The sequence below is a fragment of the Fusarium phalaenopsidis genome, assembly GCF_050370095.1.
Source record: "Fusarium phalaenopsidis strain FUZ10S chromosome Unknown contig_32296, whole genome shotgun sequence".
Lineage (NCBI taxonomy): Eukaryota > Fungi > Ascomycota > Sordariomycetes > Hypocreales > Nectriaceae > Fusarium > Fusarium phalaenopsidis.
This window is the reverse complement of record NW_028145408.1, coordinates 2,635,671-2,658,762: the sequence shown is the minus strand read 5'-3', so window position 1 is coordinate 2,658,762 and position 23,092 is coordinate 2,635,671. Positions and strand designations below refer to the sequence as shown.

Sequence of the window (23,092 nt, the reverse complement as noted above, 5' to 3'; positions counted from 1 at the left end):
GTGGCCAGATGAAGTTGCCCGATAGGGAGAGCCGGGAGGTGTCAAGGCGCAGGCCGGCCCCCTCCTGGTACCCAAAGCGCATGCTGTTTAAGCAACGCAGCGCGGGGGATGCAGGTGGAAAGGAGGATATTGAGGCGCGATTTATCTTGATGGCACGAGCAACTGATGATTCGAACCACGACTTGGGTGTGATATTGCCTCAGATAGAAGCGCTGGGCCGAGATAAGCTGGATAAGATTGAGTTGACTACTATGTTCTGAACCGAGCTTGGGTCACTTGTCCCTGCTCCATGTGCGGCTCTGTGATAGAGCATCCGTACAGTCCTAGGGTAGATAGTCCCTCAGATAGCAAGCGCAATAAGGACCTCTTGGACCGTCATCGAGCCAGTTCCTCCACCCGCGTTCGCGTTTTCGGGTAAGAATCGAAATTGCGGTCAACAACGTGCTCGTTCAAAGGCCGACACATACCTGAGGCGGACCCAAGGGAGCAATGAAAGCTCGCCTCGCGCGGCCCAGTGGTTTCTGAGAGCTGCTGCCCGCTGCGGCCTCGACCAGGGTCTTGTCTCGATGGAGAGTTCGCGTGGCTCACAAGGGCCTTCGTGTGATAGAAGCAAACCCCGAGTTGACGCGGGCCAATCTCACGGGTCTGACGCTGTGCCACTTCTCGCTGGCATAGCATTGCATGGCTGCAGCACATCAGGTGCCCGCCCGGAATGACGCGATAGGCTGCATGGCGAAATTGGACGACACGTTGAGTCCTTGTTGAAAAGCAAGCCGACTGTGACGCAGGAAACTGCCAGATGTAGGCGACAAGCAGGTGTCTGGGCTTTGACACAGACGCTGATTGCATGCCGCAGAGGCTTGGCTCGCTGTGGTTGGCTCCCGTCGCTCAAGGGGGTCGATCTGCTTGACGTGCTTGGGGGAGGGCACGTGGACTCAGCCCATCGTATACTAGTTGAAATTGAGGGCGTGTTGGGTGTAAGTCTTGGAACGGAATTGTCGGCATCCTCTCTCTTGTCGTGTGCGAGAGCACCGTATCTTGGGCCACTGGCAAACCGGCCGTGCCAATGCCCGAGAGGCATAATATGACGGGTAGCTAGCCTCAAAGCGTGGTCCCAAGACCGCTTGGCAGACCTGCGGCTTGGCATCTACGACGTAGTGCCCAGCTTAAGGTGGGTAGCCCCTGAAGGTAGAGCCAGCCATGCAGGACCGCAAACCGAGCGCGACAAACAAACGGCCTTTGAATACGAAATCCATCCCGCAACCGAGATGGCGATCCTGAAAGCAAGAAGTAGACAAAGAGCGGTAATACGATAGAACGCGCCCCCTGAAGACCGCGTGATAACCTCATCCGGAACGTCGGATCCATGGAACATTCTTGGCAGCGTCTTTTGCATCTATACCGCCGTCTCGACGAAGGATACGTAAGGGCTCCGGCCGGGCCGCAGCTTGGGGAACGCTTATTAGGGCAATGGCCGACGCGGCCGAGACGCTGCCCCTCTTTTGTGATGGAGAAGGAGAGACGACACCTGCGCGTGGAGGGACCTTGTGAGCAGTTCCGCTGCAACGGGTCAAGCTGTGAGCTTCTGTTTCAAAGGAGACACGATACGGTGCCTGCCCCTTGAGGTTGATTTGACCAGGACGATCCGTTTGCTGCTAGAACAGCCACGTCAGTCAGTAGCATGCCCCCCAACAACGGCCGGGTCACGACGTCCCTGACGAGCTTCGAGAATGCCATCACGACCACTGACAAGCTCGCCGTGTGACCTTCGCATGCAGGTGGAGGGGGGGATCAACTGCTTTGAGATGCTGCTCTGCACCCCCGCGTCGTCCATCGTCGCTATCTGAGAAGTGAGATCTCCTACGTCACCCGTCAATCGCGTCATGTCACCCTTTCGGCCACCCTCTTCTTTCCGCCGTCAATCTTGTTTGCTTGGTTGGCATGTTTGGTTTCCCGCTGCCATTGAGTGAGGCTTGCGAGGGCGTCGAGTGATGTCGTATTTTCGCGGCGCATCGAGCCATTCTCGGGTGAATTTGTTCGTAAGGTGTGGGTAATCCGATCGGGAGGGGCAGTGCTGGTTATCTTGATGCTTAAAACACCACACAAGGCTGATGGAAGATGGAACGAAGGGTCAGCAGCCTGCACCGTAACTCGCCGTGCCGAGACACTCAGAAGCCTCGCTGGTCCAGGGGCTCAAGGGCTCAAGGGCCTCATCAGAAGTGCCAGGAGACGGCGGCCCCATGTCTCACAACGGGCCCCTTGAGATCCCCTAGGGGCCGGGCATCGGCACTATTGGATGTCTCAGCCGATTGGACAGACAGAGTGCCAAAGACGTCATCGCTCTCCCCCACGTACCGCAGCTCCGAGTCCTCGCTCCCTTGGCAGCAAATCAGAGCCTCCCTGGCGGCTGTGGCTGGCCCAGCTGCTCGGATTCGACAGCGTCTTTGCTTTTGGGTGCTCAGAAGCTCGTGTCGCGCGAGCCGCCAGGGCTATCAACATGTACCCTATCACCAGCGCAAGCGACAGCGACTTCCAGCACACCGGATGTGATATGCTCGTGCCGCCATGGCTGGCGTCTCTGGCTCTGTTGCAGCTTAGGGTCCGGAGCCATCTGTTCCTCGTGACCATATGATGCCTGATTGTGTAAAATGTCGGTGTACAGACAAAGACACAGTCCATAGTTCGCAGGCTCACCCACAGGACCCCGCAATGGGACCTTGGAGCACTCCCGAGGCCATGAGGCACGGAGCGGCTTCAACTGACCGCAACACGGCATCCGAGGCCGAATGAACCGCTGCGGGATCGACAGCACATCGCCAGCATACTTGGCCAGCAGACTTTGGTAGCTCAGCCGCCATGTCACAGATCAAGAGACCGTTTGCAGCACTTGTGGCTGGTCGGGAGATGGAGAGGATTATCATAATACCGACAACATCGCATCAGGGGCAGAGGATGCCTGACAAGGCTGCAGAGCATGTCGCTGCACCGAATGTTCGTGACGAGAAAGCGGGGGAGGGCGCCCATCATCCAAGATGGCCGGCCAGGTACGGACGGGCATACGTGCTGTGCTCCGTATTCTACGGCCGAGATAGCGATAGCTGGGGGTCCCCACAACGACAGGCGGGCTGCAGCCGGCCTTTTCTAAGCGCACACCCCAAGGCAGACTCCGACAAGGCCGGGTCCCCTCGTCGGCCCCCTGTCCGTTGCTTGGGGGCCCTGGAAGAAAGGCGGGAGTCGGCGCCAGAGGATCGACAAGATGATGATCTCATTCCGTTGTTGGCTGTCCCAGGCGTTTGTTTCAAGATGTGTCGGGTCCAACAGATTGAGTGCTCCGTCAAATCACATGGCGCGCTGGCGATATGTCGACAGATGATGGCGGAATGTGGGATAGACGTCTGGGACCCAGGACCTGGTATTCTGGGGCACTGAGGCTCTAGGTCTCGGGCACTTTGCTGCCAGAAACTTTTGGCTCATGACGCTTCTCAATCCGTCCACCTGGGTCAAGGACGCGATTGGCTTCTTCCCCACACGATTTTCTAGGCCGGCGTCTGACCCGTCTGGCCACCCCCTCGCGTCTGGGCACGTCTGGGAGTCATAATTACGCCGCCCCTTGATTGTCCTTGGGCCAAGGAGCCGAGGGCACCGCGATGAGGATAGGGACGGGGAAGACGAGGCGGGAGCCGACAGGTGAGAAGGAGGAGGATGTGGCTATTCCACTCTCCACTCGTGGCAGGTGGTCGGGCAATGTATGCTGCATCGTCGGTGAGGACGACTGCGCCGCGTTTCGAGATCTGTAACGGTCGGAGAGAACGCTGCCACGTCACTCTGGTGGTCGGATATGTCTTGCTCATCGGTCGGTGATGAACGCTCAGCAGGGCATCATCTTGGGGTCACTGGAGCGACCCAGCAAGAGAGAGCGATCGGAATCGTGTCTAAATTTACCGTCGTGCATGAGTGCGGTGCCCTATCCGAGTAAACCCTGTCCCTCCTGACCGAATATCTGGGTACCCTCCAACGTCGTAATCTGCACTTTCGACAAGATGAAGCCCAATGCGGCCATAGCCATGGAGCCTCGTTCCTCAGCCTTGGGCAGAGGAATACGGATGGCGCCTGCTTTTCGAGAACGAGACTGTGCAGGCCTCTAGCGAGGGCAGGGCAGGGTTAATAACAAAGGCTTGCCGGGGAGATGTGAGGAAGATGACCCGGCTCCCGTGACGGTGGATACGATGGTCACGACGAGTGCCCTAGTCAGCAACGTGCGCTATGGCAGCTCTCTGTCGTGTTCACGTACTGGGGTTGAGGCTAACAGCACCTCAAACAAGCCGCTCACTGGTCTACACCTGGATTCCCTGCCGACACTGAGGTGTGGGCGTGGCAGCTGAACGAGCGTTGGACAAAAGTAAAAACACTAGTCATGGTGGATACGATCCTTTGTAAGGGCAGGTAGTGACGAGAAGGATCGAAATGCCTGGGGACGGTCAAATGGCTTCCTCTGAGATGCTGAGCCAAGAGGTTGTACCACGAAAGGGTCAATATGAGAACTGTGGTATTGATGGGCGGTGGATGTGTGACTGAGGCTGGGAATATTGGGGCGGAAATTGTTGAAACATCCAACAGACCGGTAAGCGGGCAGGTGAGGGCTCGTCTGTGCCTTGCGGGGTCTAGGTAAAAAAGAGGTAAGAGCGACCAACAAACTCGATGAGTTTCAACGCTGTGGGCATGGGACGAATAGGAGAAACAACATTAAGCAACAACGATATACAACTTATTAAAGATGGCATTCTAACTATGACGGAAGTTTCTGGATATTTCAAGAGCTAATTTACCCGATTCTGTTGTCGTATAGCTGATGCTTCAGGTATTCTAACCAGAGCCGCGAATGTCGCATTCTCCCCTAGACCTCCATTCCCAACGGCAAGTTCCAATTGCTGGAGGTGAGCCTTCCGTGCTAGATTGCTCCCCGGAACTGCCATCCCTGCGAGCCTTATCTAAGCAACGCAGTGGTCACGGGCTTCAATTTCGCCTCTGTGACAACCTGCTGCTTGTTGGTCGATCTAAATTATCGTCACCCTCGTTTCAAGTCTTTGCTCTGGAGCGAGCTGGCCCCGTTCAATGGCCAATTTCCATCCGCTCGGGTTGGCTGGAATAAAAAAGGACATCGGGGCTCCATACATCGTGTCAGACTGAGGTCATTGCTCGCTCAGGCTCAGATGCTCGACCAGCTTGCCAACGCTACGCTACGTTGCTCTGGGGCGCGACGCGGAGCTGGACCGCCCAAGCCGCCGTCCAGGCGCCAGCTTGCGAGGCTCAGCCCCTAATGCATTCGGATGGTAGGGCACAGGATCCTCTGCCCTCTTGCTAACAGATTTTTATGGCACAGACAGACTTGGAAACTTGCAGTGGCCCCGGGGGCTCAACTCTTCGCTACCGAGACCGAGAGTCGCCTCCCGCCATGCGACGGCCGGGGGGCATCTGTACTGTACCTCTGACCGCAAATAAGGTGGCAAATGATTGGCAGACCCTGTCGCTGGGCCGGCGTCGGACACATGGCTCGGCAAGAGGAAAGGTACGCGCGACCACGGCGACAATCAAGCGCGGAGCCGGGTACTGTACGCGTAGCTGGCTGCGGGCGTTGGAGGTCGTCTAAGGACGGAGTCCGCTGGCCTCCCCTGTCGTGGAATTGTTCTTTTTTCTGCGACTATGTACTCCGTACCCGGGCCCGGATCACGATGGACGCTTACCCAAGATTATTGACGGCCCGGCTGCTGTCAATGACTCCTCGAAAGGGCATGGTGAGGCCAAGCAACCTCGTAACTCGTGGCCTAACGAAGCTGCTGGCCCTGACGGACGGGCACTAGCCTCCCCTGCCCTCTTTTTTTTCCCGCTGACTATGCCTGAAGTAAGCTTAGAAAGCTTCGCTTGTTTGCTTGGGTTCCTGTCTCGTCGTTTTTTTCTCGCCTCGTGATCACGTTTCTTTCTGACTTTCGTCCCTGTTTCTGCGGAACCCAATCAGGGATCTGGGCTAAGAAACGGCCGGAGTTGACGATGGCCAAGACCAAAAAAAAAAAAGTAAAGAACCCGTGCCGAGAGGTAGGAGAGATGAGACAAAGAAAACAACAATGAGGAGCCGAGCGCAAACGTTGGAAAAAACAAACAAACAAGCAAGCCATGCTGCTGCTACTCTGGACCTCTCAACTGTTTACTCGGTTTGAATCTGAGACCTACCTTGCAACAGCTGAAGTTGAACTCAAAAAACCCCAACCCATACAGACTTTTTCACCCCCTTTGCCCCTCTCGGCCAGCCGTATCCGGCCTGACTTGCCCGGCGGCCATATCTTGGCTTTTATCGCTAGCTTTGGGCTCTGCAGAGTTGACGTCCAGGAAAACTTTGCTATCACGGTAGTGCCGAGCAAAGGGAGCTGGGTAAGACGGCTTGTCGCATCGTCATTCTTAGGTGGTTGCTCATCATCAAGCAGCTCTGCAACGGCCAACCAGGTCCATCGCGGGTGTCCATCAGCTCATATCAATGCATCTTGTCTTCATCTCCTTGTCAGACAGCGAGTCTAGTCAGGAACGAGAGGGTTCGCGCCTCGGCCCCGGGATTGGGTTGGCATGATCGTCTCATTATGATTGATCGACTTGCAGCTCAGACCCGTGGCGCCCATCTCTATCTCTCCATGTTTTGTGTCTTGTCCCGTCTCCCTTGGGATCATCTAGAGTAGTAGCTACTGGAGATGCGCCGAGCAGAGCGGTGAAGGCAAGCGGGACGTCTCATGTTGCACAGGCATTGCCGAGCCATCAGCAACGATGGAATCGCAAGCATGATGATGGATGATGATGATGATGGCGTGTCCCCACCCAAGGCATTAGCTCGACTCGCAGTGTCGGGTCGGTACACACACTGCCGCACTCCGAATAGACGAGAAAGCCAGTTTAGTTACAGTTGTGATGCTAGCCAGCCCCCTTCACGTTTTCCTCCTTCTCCAGGCCAGTCCCAGCGCCGGAAGAAGGGGGGCCAGAACAGACAGACACTGAATTGAAAGAAAACGGTGGAGCCACGATCCATGATCCATGGCGTCCATCTGACGGCCGAGCCCCGAGTCCCAGTCCCGCCCAAGCCTCAATCCAAGCCAATCCATCCGTCGTCCATTGATTGATTGACTGATTGCCCCCCTCCCCTCGCTTTCGGGGACCCATCATGCCTCAGAGAGGACTGCCGAGTTGCTGCAACGGTCCCCAATATTGGCCAATTCGCAGGGAGGATTGGTACATCTACGTACATCTGGCATCTGCGGACTCGTTGGCCCATCCATCGTCATTTTCCCACGTTCCGTTCCCCATCCCACGCGCTGCCTGTCCCAGCTCCCACGCTCAAGGGCAGCTTGTTTTCAATCCACACCGCCAACCTTTTTCGTCCCACGCCTCTCTCAACGCCCTCGCCTCCCGCCCTTGTCCATACCCTTGCTGGGCATGCTATCCCTGGCACTTTGACGTTGCCATTCGCTTTCGCTGGGCCTGCGCAACGCTGCGCTGCACTGATGCTTCGCTCCCACTGCCCTGTGGTTTAGTGATCCTCTGCCATTTCTGGCTCTGCTCTGCTTGCGCTGTCCCCCCATGTTACCTACTGTGTACGGAGCCGTCAACTGGGCTGGTATGACTGCCCCCCTTCTCTCCAGCCCTGTCTTGTCCGTGCCTTGGCTGGTCCGTCCGCCCTGTTCTTCCGTCTTGTCCTTGCCCGCCCATTACCCCCTCCCTTGCACATTGCGCTACGCAGTCCTCGGGACTGGACTGACTGATTCTGATTATTCTGACGCCCTTCTCCTCACGACGTACCTACGTACGTATTATCCATGCCAGCAGCGGGCAGGGTTTTTGTCGGTCAATCTTTGGGTTGATCAGTTTAACAGACATGCCGTGGCCGCCTCTTGTACCGGGCGTAACATTGTCTTGGTTTGGCTTCGACGTTGCGCCTCGCCTCGGACCTTTTGGAGCAGGTCGAGGTTTCTTGGCTAGTCTGATGGACTCATTTCCCTCTCCGCTCCGTCTCCCTGCGAGAGTTGCGAAACTCTGTCTCCCTGGTGGTTGGAAGTCAAGTCTTGGTCTGAGTCTCCCACGACAACCCAACCCAAGCTCTACTACACTGCACTGCACTGGACGGGACATACATGCTTTCGCACAAGGTCAGGGCCCAACCATTTGCCTCCCCCTTGACCCTCCTCCGCTCTATCGACTTTGCAAATCAGACACCCCCCCCCTGGTCGCTTCCCCCAGTCTCTCCAGTGTCCACCCCGGTCTGTCTCTTCTTCCACAGCAAAAAAAAAGTCGAGGGAAAGGGCAAAAAAAAAAAAAAAAGGCTGTACGTACTTGTCCAAGTCCCAATCCCAGTCAAATCAATCACCAAAGCCTCCCTGGTCACTCTCACCCTCACCCTCACCCTGCCCTGCCCTCACCCACTTTGATGCTGTGTCTTCCACGTCCCTCTGCCGCTCCCAGGCTCCTCCTGACTTGAGATTGACAACCTGGGCCGCCAGCTAAGACAGCGGAGTAGGTAAGAGCAGGAGTAGGAGTAGTAGGAGTAGGTATACATCTGTTACAGGCACAGGCACAGGCACGGACACAGGTACAGACAAGACACCTCACACTGGCACAGCAAAGCACAGCCAGAAGATCAGAGCCCATCCCATCATCTCCTCGTGTCAACTTAGCCAAACTCCGCACTCCTTGATGGGCGCTCCAAATAAAGAAAAAACACTCTTGGCTGCCAGTCCCTCCCGCCATAATTTCCCGGCCCCCAGCCCAAGAATCCAAGCCCAAACAGCCCAGTGCAGCGCCGCATACAAGACGCTCCCGCTGCCCACCACACCCATCCAGCAGCTTCTCCTCTACTAGCTCTCTTGACATTAGCTTTCTAGAGTCTCGCCCGCTCTCCGCGCGCCTAAAAGGACGCCAGCATACTTTGAAGCTTCCTCCCTCCCTTGCCCGCCGCACATTAGGGGGGAATTGCCTTTTTTTTTTTTTCTCTTCGGGCTCGTTTCTTTTTCGCCTTGGTCCTCCTATCTTGCCAAAACTTGGCCTATTCTTCTCCCACCCACCGCCTCGAGCTACTTATTACTACCTGGACTCCCCCCCTCCCACACCTAAACTATCTTTTCTACCCCTCCCGCTCCACCACCAACTTTCCCATTGACAACCTACCTCTCGCCTTTCTCTCTTCTTGTCTGCCATAGCACCGCTCTGCTTCAAAGAAACAACCGACTCCTAGACCGGCACAGGCAAACTCCGATTCTCTTCTCCATCAGCATCACTCGGCTCACCTCGTGATACCTCTGTCAGAAAGCTCCCGCTTAATTGCAATCGCCCAGCATTCTTGCGATTCACTGCGATCTTCGACTTGTCGGCCAACTTCCTTTGACGTTTGGGTGACTCAGCGAACTCGCCTTTCTTGACCTCGACCCTCGAGCTTCCCTTGTGAGACTCTTCTCGTCGAGCCTGTGGCTCCTCGGAAATCTTTGACGACCACGACTCGAATTGCGTCGATTCGCCCTTCTCTTCCGCCTCCCTCGTCGCAATCCTGTTTGCGACTGTCGCATCTCGAAAAAAGGACCCCCAGCGCAGGACGTTGTCGGTGCTGCCGTTATTCCCGGTTTCTCCAAGCTTGCTTCTCGCGACGCGTTTGCAGATTGAAGCAGCAGCAGCAGCTCCAACCCGTGGCCCTCGACGGACGCCCCCAGTTCCCTTCATTCTCTGGACCTTGAACCTCTGCGCTGTGCTGCAGTTGCCTGCCTGACCCAGGACGAACGCCGTCACTCTTGCTTGCTTGATCCAGCAACCCCGAGGCGGCCCCAAAAGAGCCACCTGCATATCCCACCAGCTGCCAGCTCACCACGCTGCCGCGAACTTGGCACATCACCGCGCCTCAGATCGGCCTCGACAAGACCTACCTAGTTCTCCGCGTGCTCCTCGACTTCGCTGACCCCCGTGGTCCACCCCAGCAGCGCTTTGTCCTGTCTCCGTCCCTGCATCTGCATTCATTACCTGCGCTCCCTCTCTCTGCGTCCTGGCCCTGGACCCCCGGCATCCTGTCCAACACTGGCTGTACCCCAGGTTGACAGCCGCTCCACGAGGGATCGGCTTCCGCAGCCTCTTCCCCGCAATCCGCGCCTCTCATTGTTACCCCCAGGCCAGACGTTCCACCATGGCTCTCCATTCTGCCTGAGCTCTTATATATGTCAATGCAACCTTCGGATGCGACTCTTCTCGTTCTTGTAGTGCAAGCACCACTCCCAGCACAATCATGTCGCTCAGCTCAGATCTCGACTCAAAAAACACATTGACTACCACTTCTCTTCACAAACTATCCGACATGTCCTCATTAACACGCTCTCACCTCACCCAGGTCCAGACGACCTTCCCGTCTCATACACAACCAGTCCCCATCCCCATGTCGGCCATCAGCGCCTCATCTGTTGCCTCAAATTCACAGCAGGGCTCACCCATCATGTCTCCCGACACAGCCGTCCTGACCACAAATTCCTCCGCCCAGCCCTCACCTGAGCCCATGCGAGGGCGGGAGGAGGAGGTCTTTCCTTCCAGCTTCCAGCTTCCCGAGTCGGTGCTGTTCCGCAAGATGAGCGAGAACTCATCAGGGCAGAGCTTGACCAGCAACCCCAGTGCAATGTCGGAAGCAGTTGGAGGCAACAGGAGTATCATGCGTCGCCTCTCAAACCGAGCTCATCGATTCGCCACGAGTAGGAGACGACAATCTTCTGCCGCCCCGGCCAGCCGTGATGGAAGTGTGGGACCTAGTATCTTGAGGAGACGCAGTGACAGCAATGCCACGGCGCCCCCTGAGAACAGTGTCTTGACTGATACGGACGAGGAGGTAGAGTTTGTACCTGATGACTCCATCTCCTTTGTTGGCCTGGACGGTGCCGTCTACACTTCCTCGGCCAACAGTACCCACGGTTCCATTAGCGGAAGTGCTGGTGCTATGGCTGGCCCTGTGCTCCCGGCTGAGCTCCGCAATGGAAGCAGCGTCTTGAAAGTTTCAAGGAAAGCCCGACCAAGGAAGATCAATCTTATTTACGAAACAGAAACGAACAAGCTGTCCTGGGACCCTGCTCGCCCCCACAAGTCACTGCACGTGGACGAGATCAGGGAGATTCGGACAGACTCTGACATTCAGCAATACATCCTCGACTTTGGAATGGCCCAAATCACCGAGGCTGACAAGAACCTCTCGGATAACTGGTTCACCATCATCTACACCGTTCCCGAGAGCTCCAAGACGAAGTTCCTGCACATTGTTACCGACAATATTGCCAGCCGGATCCTTTGGACGCAATTCCTCGACGCCATGCTCAGGTATCGACAGGAGCTCATGACTTCTCTGATGGCCTTTAACGACCGGGCTATTGCCCAGTACTGGCAAAGCGAGATGACCAGGGAGTTTGGCGATTCGCCTCGTGGCACCGATCAGGAGGAGCTTGACATTGCAGGTGTCAAGCGGGTGTGCCAGAGCCTTCACATCTGCAGCTCCCAGTCAACACTCGAGGTCAACTTTCACCTAGCCGACTCTCGAAGACGCCAGAAGCTCAACTTTACCGAGTTCAAGGACTTTGTGCGGCGGATGAAGCAAAGGACGGATGTTCAGCGCATCATCCGTAGCATTGCTGCTAACCCTGAGCTGGGCCTCACCCTGACCGAGTTTCTAGATTTCCTCCGTGATGAGCAGGGCGAGGATGTTGATTCTAACCGGGCCTCTTGGGAGAAGCTCTTCTCTCGCTACAGCCGCCGATATCGGACTGACGAAGTCGACACTGCCGAGAACGCCCAGATCATGTCGGAAGCCGCGTTTGTAGGCTTTCTTACTTCGGAGGACAATGGCCCGATCGCCCCTGAGCCCCAGGAGTACACCCTCGATCGCCCCATGAACGAATACTTTATCTCGAGCTCCCACAACACTTATCTCCTCGGTCGACAAGTTGCTGGCCAGTCCAGCGTTGAGGGCTACATCTCGGCCCTGGTCCGAGGCTGCCGGTGTGTCGAGGTTGACTGCTGGGATGGCTACAATGGCCAGCCCGAGGTCAACCACGGACGTACCATGACGACCTCGATTAGCTTCAAGGAGGTCATGACAACGATTAACAAGTACGCCTTCATCAAGTCCAAGTTTCCTCTGTGGATCTCCCTGGAAGTCCACTGCAGCCCCAGTCAGCAGGCCACCATGGTCGAAATTATTAAGGATTGTTTCGGCTCAAGGCTGGTGACGGAGACCCTTGACGCGTTCCCCGACAAGCTCCCCTCCCCTTCGGAGCTTATGGAACGTGTCCTGATCAAGGTCAAGAAGCCGCAGATTAAGGAGGAGGTTGTCTCCGCTGGCAACGACTTCAGGGGTAGACGCCGAGGCAACAGCCTGAACTCGCCCATGATCCGACCGACCGTCCCCGATAGCGCTGCTATCATGCCCTCGCAGTCTCTCCCCCAGAGCCCGATGCTCACGCCCAGCCACTCGACCCGCAGGCTGGTCAGCAAGACGCGCGTCAACACAATCACCGAAGGTCAGGTCCAGGACATGATGAGCAGCAGCACGAGCGACAACGAGAGTGGAGCCGAACAGGCAGCCAAGAAGGCGCCCAACAAGACGGTCAAGGTGCTCGGTGACTTGGGTGTGTACTGTGCAGGTGTCAAGTTCTCCGGATTTGATACCGTGGACGCGAAGCAGTACAACCACATCTTCTCTTTCATGGAGGCGAGCTTTGCCAAGCACTCTCGCACCAAGGAGCAGAAGATGGCGCTCGACATTCACAACATGCGGTACATGATGCGAGTCTACCCCGACCGAACCCGCATCACCTCGAACAACTTCGACCCCCTCATCTACTGGCGCCGCGGTGTGCAGATGGCGGCTCTCAATTGGCAGACGTTTGACCTCGGAATGCAGCTTAACCGCGCCATGTTTGACGGTGGCAAGGACTACTCTGGTTACGTTCTGAAGCCCGCAGAGCTTCGCGATATCCAGGTTCTCCCATACAATTCTGACATCGCAGAGGGTAAGAAGGAGCGCAGCGTCGTGACGTTCAGCATCGATGTCATCTCGGCTCAGCAACTCATGCGGCCTGCCAACCTCCCCGCCAACAAGTCGATCAACCCCTACGTCGAAGTTGAGGTGTTCCACGCCAACGACAAGCGAGACAAGAAGGAGTCGGAATGTATCCTGTCCCTCGAGCCCGATTCGCCACCCAAGGTCCAGACGGATATCAAGCCCGAGAATGGCTTTAACCCTATGTTTGATAAGCATTTCAAGTTCCGGGTGACGACAAAGCACCCCGATCTCGTCTTTGTGCGATGGTCAGTCAAGCTCTCAGCCGACGGTGAGAGCTACAACGAGCGACCAGCAGTGGCGACATACACGGCCAAGCTCACCAACCTGAAGCAAGGATACCGAACCCTGCCTCTCCTCAACCACGCTGGCGACCAGTACCTGTTCTCCAAGCTCTTCTGCAAGATCAAGGTAGACCCGGTCGAAAAGAAGTTGATTGACGCACCTCGACGCGCCCAGGACGGCGGCAACAAGCTGAACCGTCTGGGTGGCAAGGTGTTTAGCCGGATCAACACCAGCCCTAAAAGTACGATCGAGAAGTCAAGCTCAGAGAAGACGAGCTTTGACAGTTATTGATGATTTAGCGATTTCATCTGTACGAACATGTTTCTACTACTACCACTACTACTACTTCTTGGACATATTATTACTATTTGTTTCTTGGATTCGACACGAACGCGCCGAAGCCGCGATTCGACCGACTGGATACCATCCTCGACAACGAATTCTGGGTGTTGGTCTTTGGCCAGCAGAGCATTCACCTCGATCCCGCATTTCTATCCCATGATCCCCAGAGGATCCGGGCGCGACAGGCGGTGGGATTGCCTAGGGAGTTGTGGCTCTCATGGCTGAAACCACACCCGTTCTCTTCGCTTCTTTTCTTGTCTCTTTACTATTTGGGTTGAAACGTTTCAACAACCCCTTTTTTTTCTTCAACAGCACCACTTGGTGCACAACGATTCCCTTTGTCAAAACAACGGCGCATGAAAAAAAAATCTAAAGATGGATGAATACCCCCTTGAGCGTGGATAGGTGTTGGGTCATCTTGGTTTCAATTTTTGTCTTTTTTTTTTCTCTATGTTATCTATTGGGGAAAGCACACACACACACACACACACGCAATACAGGACAGGGAATTCTTACTTGGGATATGGGAATGAAAAAGGAGTCTGCATATACCACGCTTGGCCGTGTTTTTGGGAGCGTCAAAGGAAACTAGCATTGCACTGGAACCGGAATCACAACGTATTTTATAGACTGGCACAAGGCAGGGAAACCAACCAACCGCTTGGGACTTTTGTTCTTGTTCTGCTGAAAAGCTCATTTTTCTTGATTCTTCACACACTCTTGTCACTGGCTGCTTGTTTTACGACATGATGTTTTGAAACCTTGAACGCAACGGGGACGAAATGGACAGGACGTGTCAAGGCGAGCGAACGAGGTCACTGCGAAACAAAGGCACGAGACGGTGGTGGGAACAGTTGGGGAATCTCCTCATTGGAGGCCGCTTTCAGGGAACGAAACGGAGCATCTTTTCTTTTTCAACTTGGGGATCGACATTGGGGAAATCATGATGTACACATACCGGTGGCTCACGCTACACACGACATCATCTGGGGGCCACCTCTGAAAGTTTTGGTCTGGGTAGGGAGGGCGTCTCTCTTTCTTACCCCTTTTTGAGTATGGGCGTACTTTAGGCTAGGCGTTTTCCTTCTGTCTGTTTCATTTTACAGACCTTTTGAAATGACGATGAATGAAATGAATATTCTCAACACACTACAAAAAGGTGAAACCTCCGCTGTGATGTACAGATAACACACGAATCCTTGTTTCGACTAACTCTCGTTAATCTCCACACTAACCAGGGGGGACTTAATTCCGCGCAAGGCAAAAAACAAGATACGAGTGGAAATGTGGTACGATTTAGCATTTGTTCGTCTGATCTATTTCCCTTTCATCGGCGTCGCGCCGAATGGTAGGGGGTGTGTGTGTTATACGCCCCTCTCTCCACACAACCTTGGTCGATCTCGGTAGATCGGGGACCCTTGGAGGAAGCGAGGGGGGTAGAGATTGTCGTTCTGCGGGGTGATAGAGGTTGGTTATTCTCGGTGAAGCGGTGAGGGTTGAGATACGGGTGTGTATGGCATCACGAGAGTCTTGTAGCTTTGATCTCATGAGGCGGTCAAGTTGAGTTCAAGACTATAAACTCACGAAAACTGGCGGTGAGATTCAGGGTCCAAAAGATCGACCAAAGGGCAAGAAAAGGATTTTGTAGATCAGGGACGGAGGATCATCAATTTCGGACAAAAGGCCGTTTTTTAAAATCCTGAGCCAACAAACATTCCCGAGTCATGAGAAAGGATAAGACTAGGTAAAGATAGATGGTATTTGGAGTCATATTCATACATCTCTCATCTCCCCCCCTTGAAAACCCAAGAACCAAGAAAAAAAAGACAACAAGAATAACAAGGAGATTACAAATATATCTTGTGCCAGAAGAGGAAAAAAGTTATAGTCGAAAACACATACACACGTATTAACTCCGCAGCTCATGACAAAGTTCCCTGTCGTGATAAAAAAAACACATATCGGTCCTCTTTTTTTTGCTTCTCATGCCACACGCTTCGCATACACGTATAAAGGAGAGAAAAACAGATGGTCTTTCTTCTAATCGACACCCTCGTCTTGGAATCTGGGACTCGGTGTCCGGTTGAGACTTGTCTGCGAACCCCCCTTACGAAGCATGCCACTTGCACCGCCGCGACCCCAGTTGCCGTTAGTAACGACGTCCATGGCCCGGTTCTCAGCTTCTTCGCGGCGCTGGGCTTCGGATGTGAAGGCACCAGGACTCAGCTTCTTATCGTCGTTGGCATCATCCATGAAGTCGTCATCCTCATCGTCCAGATCCGCGAGCTCATCCTCTAATGTCCGACCTCGAGGGCTCAGCCGCCGCATAGGCACGTTCTGCGTCGCGTCGGCGTAGAGGTTGGGATCACGTCCGAGGACTCGGTCCGCCTTGCTCAAGGGCTTGTTACCCGCAAGCTGAGGGCTGGGTGAAAAATGTCGTCCTGCGCCGGTTGGTCGCTCAGGAATGTCGGGAATGTCATCAGGGGATCCCCAGCCGGCGTTGACCTCGCGGAGCCTTTGCTCCTCACGCTCAGCACGGAGCTTATCCCGTGCCTCGAGCCACTTGCTGCTCGCCTCCCATGTCCAACCGTCTCCGGTTGTGTTGCAGACAGGGAAGAACCAGAGAGCGGGAGTTGGGCCCAACAGATGTAGAAGATTGCGCTTCCAGCCGAGATCGAAAACATTGGGCAGCTTCTCAGAGTCTTGTTCATCAAGATATTCCTCGTAACGTTTTTGCCTCTGCTCTCGTTCTCGCTGGGCATACGACATCTGAACAGGGTGCGAACCATCAGGGGGATACGTCCGAGGCAGCTCCTGCGTACGACGCTCCTCACCCTCTTCGGGCCGTGTAATTCCAGGCAAGGCATTGGTGTGAAAGTCGACAAACTGCTGAGCGCCCTGAGGAAGATGGTTGGCAGGATCATGTGCGGTGTTGTACGCCTTACGCAGCGGAGAAAGATACCGCGTCTTCTCCAAACACTCAATCGTAGTCTGGCCGCGCATGGCGAGATGAATATGCCATCCAGTAAACGCTCCAACGACAATGCTGATGATACCGCTAATGACGCTCAGCATGATGAAGTTGACAGGCATGAAGCTCTCGCTATAGTCCTGCTCCTCTAGTGCCTCATACCACACCCAGGAGCCGCTAACAGCAAAGTCCCAGAAGCAGAAGAGCGTGGTGTAGATGAGGAACAGCAGGAAGGCCTTGTGGTTGCGCAGACCAATGCAAGTAGCCAGCCAAGGACAGTGGTGATCCATCTTGAGTACGCATCGGCGGCACGTGGAGCAGTGGTGGGCGCGATCGGGCTTGCGGGCTTGGCACTTCTTGCAGAATCGCAACTCGCCGTTGCTCTTGACGGTGTAAGACGTGGCCGGAGGCGCATTCTGCGTAGGGAGGAGGCCGTAGCCCATATCGTTCGTCGTGGAGCCGGGGGGAGTAAAGACGGCCGTGGTGTAGCACCAGTTGAGTAAGAGGTAGAGGGCGACGCCGACGGCAGAAGAGCCGTTGCCTCCAAGGTTGTTAGTTATCGCCATCTATTCATCCCAGGTGGTGACATACCTCTCCAGCTACTCTTCCGACTGGCGCTACCGACATTGACAACAACCCACACAGCCCATGTTGTCAATCCATAGACAAACACGAGGGGAAAGTATGTCGCAAACGTGCAGCACGCCCGCTCCATCTTGCGCGCCCATCGACGAGCCGTCGCCGCCATGGTCGTCGCTTTCTCGTCTCGCTCGCGGGGTTGAATTGTGAAAAAGGGATTGTCTATTTATCGCGGATTCTTCGCTCTTAACAAATATTGATCATCGACGGGACTCGCGGCTGTCATGACATTCGAACAGGGGACAAAGCGGTCGGCGTCTAACAAGGGTGAAGCTATCGCCAGAAGCTATCGGATCGCGACTCGGAATGCCGGGCCAGGTGTTCAAATGGACGGAATCAGCCGCGGCGTCTTGGGCCTCCCCGTGACTGCTCGTACCGACTCGTCAAAAGATGAAATAACGAAGTGGTGACGGAGGCTGAGGCTGTGGTAAGCTGGCGGATTATCTCGAAATTAGAAAGAGAGAGCTTAGGTCATCAGGGGCTTGCCTCCAGCGTCTCCGGGCCCGTGGGTTCCACAAGGAAGGGATGGGAATGGCTCCGCTCCGTTCAACGGGTTTTGGTGGGAACTCCGCCTCAATCAACGCGTGTATCAACTCGATTATGCCGTTTATGCTTGCGAGTAAATGCATTGAATAGCTGATACAATTACAGATACAGATTCTACGGCAGACGTTTTTGTGTCACGTTATCATCTGTAGGCTTGGCAGTTTTTATTTTTTTGGGGCTTTGACATCCACTACATGTCCGTCATCTTCACCAACCTCAGACTAACACGTGCAGTGCAATCTATGGCTGCTAGCAGACAAACCACCTTTAATTGCGAATACGATGTCAATTAAAGCAATGCTAACTCATTAATTCATGGGCCTTGCTCTTATTCTTGCGTGGCCGTTTCGCTGGTATCCCCTCCCAAAAACTCATCAACCTCGCATGCAAATCCGTTTCTCCGCAACTCCGCAACCATGCCAGCCTTTAATACCTTGACGCTTCGAAACACTTGACAGAGAATAGATGATTTAGCACTTTACCGGGTGATCTGGCTGCCAGTCCAAGGATCAATCTCAATCGCCTTGACGCTAGGCTCGAACTGCTTAGTCTTGAGCAGCTCGGCCTTGAGGGGCATAGGCTTGGAGAGCTCTGTCTTGAGGGGTTGAGACTTGGAAGGCTCTGGCTTGAGCAGTTCAGTCTTGAGGGGCTTGAACGGCTGAGACTTAGGAGGCTCGGGCTTAACAGGCTCTGGATCCTTAGCCTTGGGTGGCTGAGGCTTGGAAAGCTCTGGCTCCTTGCGGCGGAAGTTCTTGGAAACCTCATACTTGACAGTGCCGTCATCATGGCGGCGAAAAGAGACATCCGCCAGCCCACCTGTCAGCTGGTCGATCAAGGCACCATACGTGTCAGTTTCGCGCATCCGGCATCTGACACTACTGTCCTCTGCATGCGAAGTGATGGCGGCAAGCGAGTTGAAAGTCCGGAGGCAATAGGGGCAGCGGTACTTGGTTCCCGAGTGAGCTGGCGACTTGAGATGTCCGATGATGGCGCGGGAGTTCTTGAAGGTTTTTCTGTTCATAGTCAGTGTTTGCACTCTTCATTGGAAACCAGAAAGAAGTGACTTACCCGCATCCTGTGACGGGGCAGGTGTACTTGTCAATGATTGACTGGTAGTACCGGGCAACGTTGAACTTGAGATGGGTTGGATCATTAACATTCAGCCATTCATCCCAGTCCTGTGGCCCCGGAGCAGCAGCAGCCTCCAGCTGTTCTTTTGTAGGCTTCTGCGCCGGGGGTGCGTCAGGGAACAGCGTCTTGCCCGAATCCCACTCCCAGGGCGCAATGTTCTCCTTGTTGTCGGTGTGGTCGACGGTGGACTCTGGCTTGCAGAGATCGGGGAACTCCTTCTTCTTAAGCTTAAAGGCTTCGATCTTGCTCTCAACGTCCCCGTAGTCGTAGCCGCCACCACTAGCGGCAGGCATGTAGTGTCCGTAGTTTGCCTTGACGGGCTCGTTGGTGATGGCCTGGAGTTGGGTAGCAAACTCCATCTTCTCCTCACGAAGGCGCTCTAGGAACGAAACATCCAGGGTACTGCACTCGTTCTGGATATGGTGGAGGAGGCCACCCAGTTTGGCGAACGGGCCCTGGTGACATCCTGGACACTGAAGATCCTGTGCTTGGGGGTGGCTCTGCGTCAGGTTAGCACTGCATTTGTCGTTTCCTGGGGAGAGAGATCACTAACCTGGTGGATGTGCGTCATATGAGCCACCTCGGTCTTGAAGTCCATGCCGCAGAACTTGCAATGAATATGTTTGGCCTTACCGGCCCGCCGCATTATGTCTTTGTGCTTGAGGAGCCGCTCCCAGGTCGGGAACCTGATCTGGCACGGCTTGCACATGAACGTGCCGTCGGCCTGAAGACCAGAAGGCATCGTGATTGATTGTAGCGAGCGGTTAGTAGGTGATCGTCAGCGATAGAAGGTGTACGCTTGATGATAGCAAATGTTTTGTTGGTGATAGCAGGTGTGTTGCTTTGTGGTCACAGGTGTTTGTTGTGCTTGAGGAGAAGCAGATGTTTTGCCTGTGAAGCAGCAGAATGTGTGATGCAGGGTTCACGGTTGGCGAGGGGAAGAGCAGTGCGAGTGCAGTGCATTTATGAGCAAATGAGCAAGAGCGAATAAAGTTGGTTGCCTTAGGTAACCCGGGTGAAGTATTCAACAATACTTTGATGATACTTTGATTAGGTAGGATAAAACTCCTACTGCTGAGGGGCAGCTTGGCGATAAACACAACATAGGTTTTGAGAGGGTAAGATTTTGATCCCTGTGAAGGATCTCATGCACAGTGAGTCAGAGGGGAGTGTGCCTCGAGGTCTTTGCCCTCTTGCCTTGCCCCAAGGCTGATTTGTAGATGTGTAATGCTAAGATTCGAGATACGAGACGACCGACTCTGTCAACTACCTGATTCAATTAACCTCCATAAGGGCCTTCAGCTTGTCAACTGTAGTTCCCCTTAGCCATATATGGTATCTCCATCCAGATCAACATCTCTACTGCTCCTTGTAGGCACATCTCCATCCTCTTCATCCCCAGACTCGTCGTCGTCGTCACCACTCCCAGAGTCCTCGGCTCCTGATTCCATCTCAAGTCCCAACAACTGTGCCTCTTCGTTTTGCGAGTCAGCAGCTGACGAAGGCTCGGCCGCTTTCTTCGCTGCATTGGGGTCCCTAACTCTCACGCTGTAGCCTTTGTGCTTGTTCTTCTTTGTCGGCTGTCGCCCCCGGAGTTGCGTCAGCTCCTTATCTGTTAGGCGAAGGTTCGGTAGAGGTAGATGAAAGGTTGCCTGGTTCGATCGCACAGGTGTTTGATCTCCGGTCTGTAACGTCATGGCAAAATCTTCTCGAGTGAGGTGTCGGTCAAACTGGATGGCGACAAGCTTCGTCTTCATGATGGCTTTGACCTTGGCCCAGAGTCCGCCGTGATACCATCCACTGCTTGGATCCCACTCAGGCCGCACTGCAGCATTGTCCAGGAGCTCCCTGAGCAAGGGGTCAGTGATATCGCACACCTGCCACACCTTGCCATCAGTGTGAAATGTCTCTCCATCAAAGATGTGACTCTCCGAGAGTTCCTCCAGAAACTCCTTGAGAGGCCCCATTTGCACCCTACGCAATGACTTCCATGTTTGGCCTCGCTGGGCGCGCTTCTGCTTTGGGAGCTTGAACATAAGAGTCTGGTAGACCCGATACTTGGGGTCGGTCCTTGGATCAATGCCGTATGGAACTACGCCATCTCTCCATGGACCTCCCTTGAACTGGTATGCCGCGTAGTTTAGGTACTTCTTCAATTCGTTCCAGTTCTTGAGCTTCCCTCCCAGGTGGTTGAGCAGAGACCGCCGTGTCCACACCGGCCGTGCCTCAAACGCAGCCTCCAACTCGGCCATGATCTCGACCATTCGGGGGTCGGTCAAGTCAGGGGCGAGTTGAGGGCCGGCAGGCGAAGGATCCTCGGCTCCAATAAAGTATCCGACTTGCTTGACGGCGGTCGTGTTGACTGTTCCACCATCCTCAGTGGCTCGTACATACGGATTCTGGGAGTACTGATAGTTGAAGGGGAGGCTCATGTGCGTAAACATGGGGGGCGGGAGGATGTCGACATTTGGCCCTTGGTCGGTTCCGGGAAGAAACTTGAATTCCTTGATCTTGTCAACTATGGCATTGTTAGAACCTGGTTCAAGAATATTAGGAGCATCTCCCAACGTACCGTCTCCAGGGAGAACCTGGTCTACGTATCGCTGGGCAAATGCAGACTTGGGCATGTCCCAGTAGAAATCTGCGAGGCCACGAAAGCGATGCGTGTTCTTGATCACACCCACAGCCTCGACCTGATACTTGTCGACATTGTCTGCCATCTTTCGGCGCAATACCTTTGGATCATCTAGTCGGGCGTAGGATGACACCTCGTCTTTTGGAAACTCGGCTTCAGCGTCGGCCACCTCAATGTCTCCTTCCCATGGGCCATCGGTTCCCCTCTTTCGCTTTCTGCCTGTCCTTTTGGGGACAGTCACTTTGAGAACCACATTGTGACTCCTTGCATTGTGCGACATGATTGGTTTGCAGAATGGGCTCTCGGGGGTAAGGTAGAAGGGGATGGAGTTTCTGCTTGAATCCATCACCTGTTTGCATTGTTAGACCGCAATAGTCATGGAATGCGACAAAGAGTCACGTACATGTTGAAGGTTAGGGACTCGGCCGAAGGCTTTGACAGCTCTGTCGACATTTTCCACAACAGCGGGAATCTCGACAGCCCCGAGAACGCGAGCAGGGACTGTGTACTTGGGAGCTGATTCTGGAGCTGGTCGAGCAGGCCTTTCAACACGAATCTCTCTGCGTGACTGATCATCTTCAAGGCTTTCGTAACCGTTCTCATCGGAGGACTGGTCAATCTCCATGTTGTTTTAGCTGCCGCAAAGGATCGAACGAATGATAGAGTATATCCCTGGCTGCTGCGATTGAGTTCACAAGGAGTACCCAATTATTCCGCGGCTCTGGTGATCAAGAACTATTGCATTGCATACGTATAAGTTCTGCAAGAACCTGGCGCTGCAGTCTTTGGTAAAAAAGTATGCACGTTGGAGCTTCCAGAATCTGTACCAAGGCTAACCGAGTGCGGGTTGGCTGCACGTGCCAAGAAAAGGGGATGAAGAGACCAAGTGCCGGAACAGGGTCACGTGTGGGTTATTTCCCGCTGAAGGGGACCCGAAGAAGTGCGGGAAGACAATGAAGCCCGTTAATGCCGTTGCAATCGATCCACGATGATGTTTGCTTGACGTGATTCTCACCAGGTTGAGCTGTGGCTCAGCTGGAGCTTTCTCCTGCGTTTCAAAAGTTGTGTGGCTGGAAAGCCCCATATGGTCTGTGCATGGGAGCTGATCGTCTCCTTGTCGCTTATCATTCTCCAGCTTCATATTTACACAGGCCAGTCAATAATACGCGGACTATGATTTCTCAATGGCCGAGATGGAAGAGAAATGCGCAAAGTCTTGTCTTCTCGCAAGTCGGACAAACCGGATTTGCGCATCGTTTTACTAAATCGAGACTTATGCCCATCGTGATAAGCTGACATGCTCCAGGCAGCTGAGGCTGATTTTCACCCACTCAAAAGGTAACAAGCAACTTTTCACACCCGGTGACACTCCAAACGGACTCCCTTGACTCCCTTGTTACTCCTGTCATCAGAATCTTAAAAAACGCCTTGCGGGCAGTCA

The 23,092-nt window shown here is 54.4% G+C and overlaps 4 protein-coding genes across 4 annotated transcripts; 1 reads left to right on the top strand and 3 right to left on the bottom strand.

Moving 5' to 3' along the window:
• Window positions 1-10,294: 10,294 nt before the first annotated feature.
• Window positions 10,295-13,678, top strand: LRP88_06406 (uncharacterized protein; the record flags this gene model as incomplete). The annotated part of the gene is made up of 1 exon (XM_083242945.1): window positions 10,295-13,678. One exon carries the CDS (start codon window positions 10,295-10,297, stop codon window positions 13,676-13,678), a length of 3,384 nt encoding a protein of 1,127 aa, XP_083101881.1.
• A 2,091-nt stretch (window positions 13,679-15,769) lies between these two features.
• On the bottom strand, window positions 15,770-17,448 carry LRP88_06405 (Palmitoyltransferase PFA3; the record flags this gene model as incomplete). The annotated part of the gene is made up of 2 exons (XM_083242944.1): window positions 15,770-17,241; window positions 17,292-17,448. 2 exons carry the CDS (start codon window positions 17,446-17,448, stop codon window positions 15,770-15,772), a joined length of 1,629 nt encoding a protein of 542 aa, XP_083101880.1.
• A 915-nt stretch (window positions 17,449-18,363) lies between these two features.
• On the bottom strand, window positions 18,364-19,758 carry LRP88_06404 (uncharacterized protein; the record flags this gene model as incomplete). Its single annotated transcript, XM_083242943.1, has 3 exons — window positions 18,364-18,898; window positions 18,954-19,516; window positions 19,570-19,758. 3 exons carry the CDS (start codon window positions 19,756-19,758, stop codon window positions 18,364-18,366), a joined length of 1,287 nt encoding a protein of 428 aa, XP_083101879.1.
• Window positions 19,759-20,338: 580 nt separating this feature from the next.
• Window positions 20,339-22,276, bottom strand: LRP88_06403 (transcription factor TFIIIC subunit TFC1; the record flags this gene model as incomplete). Its single annotated transcript, XM_083242942.1, has 3 exons — window positions 20,339-21,534; window positions 21,589-22,000; window positions 22,055-22,276. 3 exons carry the CDS (start codon window positions 22,274-22,276, stop codon window positions 20,339-20,341), a joined length of 1,830 nt encoding a protein of 609 aa, XP_083101878.1.
• Window positions 22,277-23,092: the final 816 nt, after the last annotated feature.